The sequence below is a fragment of the Diorhabda carinulata genome, chromosome X (assembly GCF_026250575.1).
Source record: "Diorhabda carinulata isolate Delta chromosome X, icDioCari1.1, whole genome shotgun sequence".
NCBI classification, from domain to species: domain Eukaryota; kingdom Metazoa; phylum Arthropoda; class Insecta; order Coleoptera; family Chrysomelidae; genus Diorhabda; species Diorhabda carinulata.
In genome coordinates this window covers 61,143,909-61,152,338 of record NC_079472.1, presented here as the reverse complement: position 1 = coordinate 61,152,338, position 8,430 = coordinate 61,143,909, and the positions used below count along the sequence as shown (strand labels likewise).

General features: G+C 35.0%; 1 protein-coding gene across 1 annotated transcript; it reads right to left on the bottom strand.

The window, feature by feature from the left end:
• Positions 1–2,701: 2,701 nt before the first annotated feature.
• On the bottom strand, positions 2,702–6,202 carry LOC130901326 (sentrin-specific protease 1-like). Its single transcript, XM_057812629.1, has 3 exons — positions 6,060–6,202; positions 4,301–4,846; positions 2,702–3,082 (listed from the first exon to the last, which is right to left on the bottom strand). Exons 1-3 carry the CDS (start codon positions 6,110–6,112, stop codon positions 2,788–2,790), a joined length of 894 nt encoding a protein of 297 aa, XP_057668612.1. The 5' UTR covers positions 6,113–6,202; the 3' UTR covers positions 2,702–2,787.
• Between the last annotated feature and the right edge of the window lie 2,228 nt (positions 6,203–8,430).

Genomic DNA, 8,430 nt, shown 5'->3' with positions numbered 1-8,430 from the left:
GCGATTTGTCACCTATGGCGGCTGTGAGGCAGATATCTCCTACAAGACTAATTTTCAAAAGAGGTGATTTCCCTTGACCTCCACGTAGCCCTGACTTCACCCCTCTTGATTCTTTTTTGTGTGGATACCTCAAACATAAAGTCTACATGAACAATCCGAGGGAAATCAGTCAGGTAAAGGAAAATATCCGCCAGGAAATGGCAGCAATCAACCTAGATTTATCGTTTTCACAAATCTGCGTTCGCGTTTAGAGGAGGCCGTCTTCGAGAGGCCCGTATTCATTTAATTACCTAATCATCATATATTTCATTTCAACAATACCCTATGTATTTATTTTTTAGTCTATACTTAATAAATTCTCGTTCTATTGCGCCACCCTATATATATATGAAAGTTATTGAAATAGAATAAGACTTAGAAGTGCTTAATTGAGAGATGAATAAAATGAATGAGTCATGAGTAGAAGAAAGGATTTGAGGAAAATGACAAAAACACAAGAAAATCGATGACACACACATAGGAAATAGCTCTATAAATATAAGAAGAGGAAGAAATTGCAGATACTAGAGGAAAAAACATTAGAGCACCGTTGAAATCCAAATGAGCCGATGAAGACAAAATCAATAAACCAATAAAATGAATGCGAGATTATTGAGAAAAGTTCCGGAGGACGAAGATGACATAAAAGTGTGCAGAGCCTCAATCCCACCCCTAAAATGGTGAAAATAGAATAGAAGAAAAGCATAAGATTATAATACAAGTATGGAAATTGTTGGAGCGGAAGAAGATCTCAATTTTGCCAAAAATTTAGTCGTTAAACTGAATGATATTCAATCTTTGTATATATGTTAAAGTATTTTCCATAATTTTTATAATTAAATTTCTCTAATTATTATAAGTTAACAAGAGAGTACTATCTATTAAATTAACATCAATTATATTTTATGAAACAATAGCAAACTTCGGTTATTGCCGTCTGCATAGTGGACGTGTTAAGTTTGGGAACACAAAGCCGGTAAGTTCACCGAGTACCATAGATTATTAAATGTTCTATCGCTAACTTATCGGATTTCGCATTTCCTATTATCACGGGATTTGATTTGAACTCCATGAACATTGGCGGACCCGAGGGGCGAAAAAATATGAATTAATAATGTTACCGCTACCAAATACCACTGAACTTGCAATTCTAATGAAAATATCTATATTCAATGAAATTAAATCGAGAATAATACCAAGACGAGAATAATTTAATAGAAGTAAGGTTAAGTAATGCAAGTGCATACTGGCTTTTCGCATACAAAACCATAGAGACAAAGTCAAGAAAGAAACTAATAAAGCAAAAATATGTTAACAATTCGGAGAAGACTTATCAAATAACTGTTGGGATAATAAGAGAAACTTTTGGAACGAAATAAGAGGAATAGGAGAAATAGAGAGAAAGGCAATAATAAGAAGAAGAAGATAAAGGAAGCTGTATAAAAATAAAGATAGAAGAGAAGCATGTGGGAAATTTTTTGAAGAAAAATTCAGCTGTAGAGGTAGAGGATTGCAAGAGAAGAAGAATTCGAGAATGAAAGGAAATTAGATGATGATACTTTGGTTAAAGTTTGGTAGGATAAGGACGATTTTTGTAAGGAGGGGGATTTGTTGGAGTAGGCCCTGATATGGGAATACCTCCTCTACAGGATGGAGCTGTGGTGGTTGCGTGAGGTTGTGTTTGCCTAACTATTTCCTAAGGTAGATTATGGCCAGAAGAAAAGCGAAAATAAAGCAAAAACGAAAGAAAATTCCTTTTTTTGGTTCTTTAAAAACCTTGTCTTTTTTGTTTATTCTAAATTTAAAAGAGGGCGGGCGGATCCATATAGTGTGTCTGACAGAATAAATAATTCTACACTACCATAAGAAGGCAAGGGACGGCTTATGCCCAAAGGTTTACAATCCGTAACTTTTACAAAAATTAATTTTTTAATCGATTTTTTAACTCGATAAAATTTATTGCTTAAGAGACATAAATTAGATCGTTAAATATGCCAAGGAAATCGTTTATCATAAAGAGACATTCTGAAGAAAATTATAATAAATTGTAATTATTTATTGAAAATACTTACAGGAGATATCGAAACACAATCAAAAATTTATTGTACAACTAATTAATAAAGAAACAAACATTTGTACTAATATTATGGGAGATCATATTACTGGCTTAAAGAAAAAATTGGAAGCGACGCAATTTATTAATGTCAGTTTGTTGTCAATCTTTTCAAAACCTGTCATCAATAACTATCACATCGTATTTAAAGTTTCGATGTGGTAGAATGAATGGTGAATATGCCAATATACATTTGATGTATGATTTGGCTTCTGGTAACTCGTCAGAAGCCAAAAGGTTGTATACTGAACGCTTGAAAGCACCGTGCTCATAACAGAAGAGATTGGTAGTCTGAGGAACTGTTTCAAAATACTTTACGGTAGCTGTGATCACCGCGCTTACTTAGCGTCTACCTCACTGAGGTGACATTACCTCAAGGAAGAGGGCGAAGGAGTCATTCTATGTATTCAATCACTCTTCCTTTCTTTCTGTCTTTTTGATGCAAGGATAACCAGAGAATCAAACTAGGATAGTTGATCTATATCTAGGATATTCTTCAAATATTTTCTGTACATACTACATCAAAATGACAAAACTTGTTATTTTCACTAAATATAATTTATAATTTCTAGCTGATAACGTTACTATCGTAACCGATAACAAAGAAAATTTCATTGAATATAAAAAAATATTATTCACTTAACCAATAGTTCACCTGCTAGTACTTCTACTGCCATTTTCTTCCTTAAATATGGTATGTGTTCTTGGTCAAACCCAATTTTAGCATCTCTTGTTATAAATTCTGCGTAAGTACATGTAAATATACCGCAATCATTTCCATTCGATTGCTGAGGTATATCTTTTAAGTTTTCCAATTTGAAATCGGTCGTATAGAGAGGACATTTTTTCTTATCAAGGTGCTCATCTTCTAAGTACTTTTTCAAAGCTTTCAAACATCTATTGTTGCTGTTTCCAGTACTGTCATAATATCTGTAATATAATACAGAAATTTCAGTATTCGATTTATCATCTTACATAGGATGATTTATCAGTGTGATAAATTTCGTTCTGTTTCGTGGACTAACTCGCTTTGCTCGAAGTCCAGTCATACTAAAGCGGCGCTCTTCATGAGCAATTTCTTGTTCTTCAGTTCTTTCATTCGCAATGTCAGGAAAGATTCGATCATTTTCGGTATTGTTAGTGATAATATCGGCACGATGAGTTAGTAGAAACTCGAAACAAACACATAAACAACGTCAATTGTCAAATTTCAAATCATACTCAACCATAGATAAAATTGTGTTTATCTGTGAGTTGCGTTTCGTTATATCATTTTTAAAAAATTAACGGCGAGAAGCTATGATGATATTTTGACTGATTAATTTCTCGTTATTCTGTTTATTGTGTTTTGTTATACCTATACTTTCCTTTATACATATCGCACCTACACTCAAATAGTGTCACAACTCGAAAAATTTGAAGAAAAACTCTTTAATTGTATTATTAGTGCTAAAAAACTTGAAAACCTCATCCCAATTAACTTCTTGAGAATAGTTGTTATTGCGGAAAATATGTCAGTTTTTCAGACATCATCCGAAAAGTGAAAAAATAAAAGTGGAATTAATTTCAAACGCTGATTACTCGATAGTTTTTTTTTTCGATTTATGACACTATTTCATCGGAGATGCGATATGTCTCACAGGATGAAAAGTATCCTATGCGCTTTTCCTGGTTCTAAACTACCACCACTTAAATTTTCAGTAAATTGGTACGGCCGTTCTTGAGTTAAAAATATTTTAAATAACACGACTTTCTTTAATACATATCGCACCTTCGCTCAAATAGTGTCACAACTCAAAAAATTTGAAGAAAAACTCTTTAATTGTATTATTAGTGCTAAAAAACTTGAAAAACTCATCCTAATTAACTTCATGAGAATAGTTGTTATTGCGGAAAATATGTCAGTTTTTCAGACATCATCCGAAAAGTGAAAAAATAAAGTTGGAATTAATTTCAAACGCTGATTACTCCATAGTTTGTTTGTTTTTTTTTTCGATTTATGACACTATTTCATCGGAGATGCGATAGGTCTCACGGTAACAGGATGAAAAGTATCCTATGCGTTTTTCCTAGTTCTAAGCTACCACCACACAAATTTTCAGCAAAATTGATACAACTGTTCATTCATATCCAAAAGAAAATACTTACCTGATATATTTGGCTCGCAAATCAATGATGGCCATACACCAATGGAAGCCTAAGTGTATAGGAATACAAATTAGAGCATTTGCAAAAATATCAATTTTCTTGGTCCATCTTCTTAACGAATGGTAACCATCTCTCAATAGCTTTGGATAAAAGAATGTATTAAATGCGTAAGCTTTGGGCCATTTCGGATTCTCTCCCCTTTCAATGATCATATTCATATAAAAATTAATAATTTCATCGTTTAACCAATTGAGATCTGCCAAAGTTAATAGATCTCGTCTCTTTATGCTCAAGCTAAATTTCTCGGTGATGACTTCATTTGGATCCCCCGTGAAAGCATCATTCACCATTTGTAGTTGAATGTGAGTAAGTTGAGGCATATCCACCGGATCTTTCATATCTAATACCCCATCAACAATTTGGAAAGATTCATTCATCTTGCGATTAATTTCCTCCATTTGCATATCTCCATATTTATCGGCACATTCTCTGAAATACTCAATTCCCTGTTTCTTTTCATATAACAGTTTTCTCTGGCGACTTATCCTTACGAAGAAAAAAATGACTATTAGGTTGATTCACTTAGAAATATCAATATTTTTGAAATAAAGTCATAAATTTTTGGAAGTGCACCTTCGTAAAACAGAAATAATTGATGTAAAAGATTCTAAGCAATCTAAGGACTTGGAGGAGCTCTAAAAGATTCTACCCTAGACCGTTACAATGGAAATTCATTCTATCGATCACTATATTCAATTCAGAAGGACATTATGGAATTCCCAAATCAATACACCTTGGCACTTACAACGATATAAAGTCTACATATTTTATTTCTTGTTTTTTTAGTGTTTATGTAGAAAGCGGTTGACTCTGATGTATTAATCTCTTGTATGAGTTTTGATTTAACTGCATCAGCACTGATTTGAATACCAGAACTCTCTAACCTCATCATCATAGGCTTATACTCTTCCGGTAAGCTTGCTAACATCAAAGTGCCAAGCCACCCATCATTGACACCATTGCTTGACTCCAGTTTAGTATTTATCAGATCTTTAAGTAGACCTACTACATACTTGTTTTGCAGTTTTACATTCCTGAACATGTACGTAATTCTGTGGATCCAACAACAATATCTGACTTCGTTTTCACGTCTTTACTTGCATCTACATAATCGGGACATTCGACACAGCAGCATAGGTGTTCTAAACACAACTTAATACAGAATTTCTATGCCGCGAAGTTTTTTCTTCCAGCCAGCTTCTCTAACATATTTGGTAAACCTCAAATTCAAATTGCAACGACAATTTTTCTGATTGATGTTTTTTCACTTTCTTGATATTTCATCTCATCGATCGATGAGTATTGCAACGAAGTTGTTAAAATAATAACTACGAAACTTTCGTTCAGTTTCTCACGAGTTTTGCCAAATTGTTTGAAACGTAAAGGCTCTCCTGCATTCGCCTTGTAGTTACGATCTTATACCTATAGTGATATTTCCTTATTTTTAAGAATGAACTAGCTGGCAACATTGCGTTCTGATTATCGAAGTTTAATCGTTATAATAAGTGCGTATTTATTCAATAACTACGTTCAATGATGAATTGTAGTAATTTTTTTATACACAGCATCATTTCAATTAGATTTGTCGTTTGTTTTTCCAGAGAATCTAAGTGTGGGATTGCTAGAAGCCTGATCTAGCTTCGCAGCATTTTGGATAAATACGATAAATATTTTCACTTCTAAAAATTTAAAAGCTTACCTTATGAAATAATACTGTAATTTGGATAACATTTTTTCCACAAAATTGCCCATGACCGTCAAAATTTCGATTAAAAATTAAGATAAATATAAATTCTGGTGTAAAGAAACAACGATTTTGACATTATTTGAGTAATGTCTGACTCATCTGTCAGATATACATTTGAGGTTATGTATATTCAGTAATCATATAAATAGGCAGGTAGCCAGGAAGTAACCTACCAAATGTCTTCGACGTACCGTGTTAATTTAGTTTGAAAAGGCTAATTGCAATTAGAAATTTGCGGTCAAAAAAGATATTTTGTGATTCTAGTTTTTTAATTAATCAATTAAATAATCACAAGCATCAAAATCCTATTGATAAAACAGTTTATAAAACAAATATGTACAGGGGAATAATGAGTTTAGTAAAAACAATCAAGTAGTCAGTTAGTTAATAGTTTCTGGGTAGTTAAATATCAATAGATGTTTTCTTTTTTGTTCTTTTTTTAGAGCATGGTCCACATGACACATGGTTTATGGTTTTTAATGTTTGGTGTAGATCAATAACATAGTGAAACATTGCAAAAATGAAGAAATACACACAAGTGTACAAATAAAGCACAATTTGCTTGACTTCTGTTGGAATACTTTTAAAAAAAAAAATGCAAGATGCTATTTGATAGGCACCTTTTTCTGCAGTGCATTCTGGTCACATAAAACGCGTGGACTTTCATGAAGAGCAATTATGTAACGTTGAATTATATGTCGCAAGTTGACGCAATCTTTTTTTGTGTTTAGATTAATGAGGAGCAGGGGGAAACCTTCAAAAGGTACTCGCTTGGATGGACCTTCTACCTGCCAGGCGAGTTATATGGGATTCTTACCGCACTAAACTTTCCCTAACACCTCTAACCCTGCTCCTGGAACGGTGGTTCCCCGGCGGCACTCTTTGTAAATACTACTTCGCCGGGGCGTTACTGTTACTCTTGATTACTGGTGATGATGGTCTCCGCGTACTCCGCTACCTTGTTCCATGCTGCTTGGCTCTTCAGCATGTGCTCCACTATATTTTCTGGACTGATGGTGTGGTCCAGGTACCTCTCTAGTTCCTCCCGTGTCTCTTCATAAGAGGGGCACTGAAAGAACACGTGCTCCGCATCCTCGGTCGCATCGCCGCGATGATGACAGTTTGGGGAGTCACTTCTCTTGAATCTGTGTAGGTATGTCCGGAAGCACCCATGTCCAGTCAAGAGCTGGGTGATGTAGTACCCGACTTCCCCGTGCTGGCGATTGACCCATTTGATGATATCTGGGATAAGTCGATGTGTCCACCGACCTTTCGTTGAGCAGTCCCATCTCTCTTGCCAGAGACGAAGACTCTCAGGCCTCTCCTCGTCGCAGAGGACCTTCCGCTGCTCTTCCTTCTTCCTCCTATGTTGCCGTTGTCGTTCTCCTGCCAAGATGTCAATAGGCGGGCATAATGCAACGACATTGACCGCGTCGTGTGATACCGTTCGGTATTCTGACGCCACTCTGATCGCTGAGAGCCGCTGGACTGATGACATTGTCTTGCGGTATGATGTTATCTCCAGCGATTTTGCCCACACTGGTGCTCCATACAGCAGGACGGAGTTGACTACAGTTGCCAGTACTCGTCTCCGGGTTTGTTGGTAAGTAAAACCTGCTTCAAGTCAAATGCACATATGACGTGGAAATGATTGCCGAAGACCTTTTTCTTACCAGTTGCTTTTGCTTCATATGCTGATGTGAGGTCCCATCTAACTCTTTCTTAAAATATACTTGGATCTCTTCGCTGCTAAAATAGTTTTCCTGAACCAACAATGTATCACCTCTTGAGCATGTATCTTCTTGAAAGGTTTTTGAACTGTTATGTAGCATATAGAGCTGGACACTTTTCCAACTTTTCCCAAGAGGTTCGCCCCCTTCTCTCTACCCTCTATAGTTGAGGATAAAAAATATTTTTAAAAGGCAAATATTTCGCGTTAATACTCTATATTTTTCGTGATTGGATGTGGTTAGAATAGTTTGTTAGAGATACTGATACAGCTCAGCTATTTCCAATGACAATAAATTAGAGAAATCATTATCTTGATTATAAAAAATTGAAAATGAATAATCGATTTTAGTGTGATCTATGAATACGTTTACTTAAACTAAAGTGGTATTTCTATTTTTTATATAATTCAAAGTTTTCGTATTTTGTATCTCTTAGTTTCATTTGATATCCCGTATCCAGAATCCCACATAATTCGCTTCACCTCTGTTACTAAGAGGAAGTGAAAAGACAGTAGGTATCGCTGTGATCAGTAGACGCTGCTAGAAATAAATGTAATAAGTGAGATCCTGAAAAAGCTTCATTCAATCGGCTA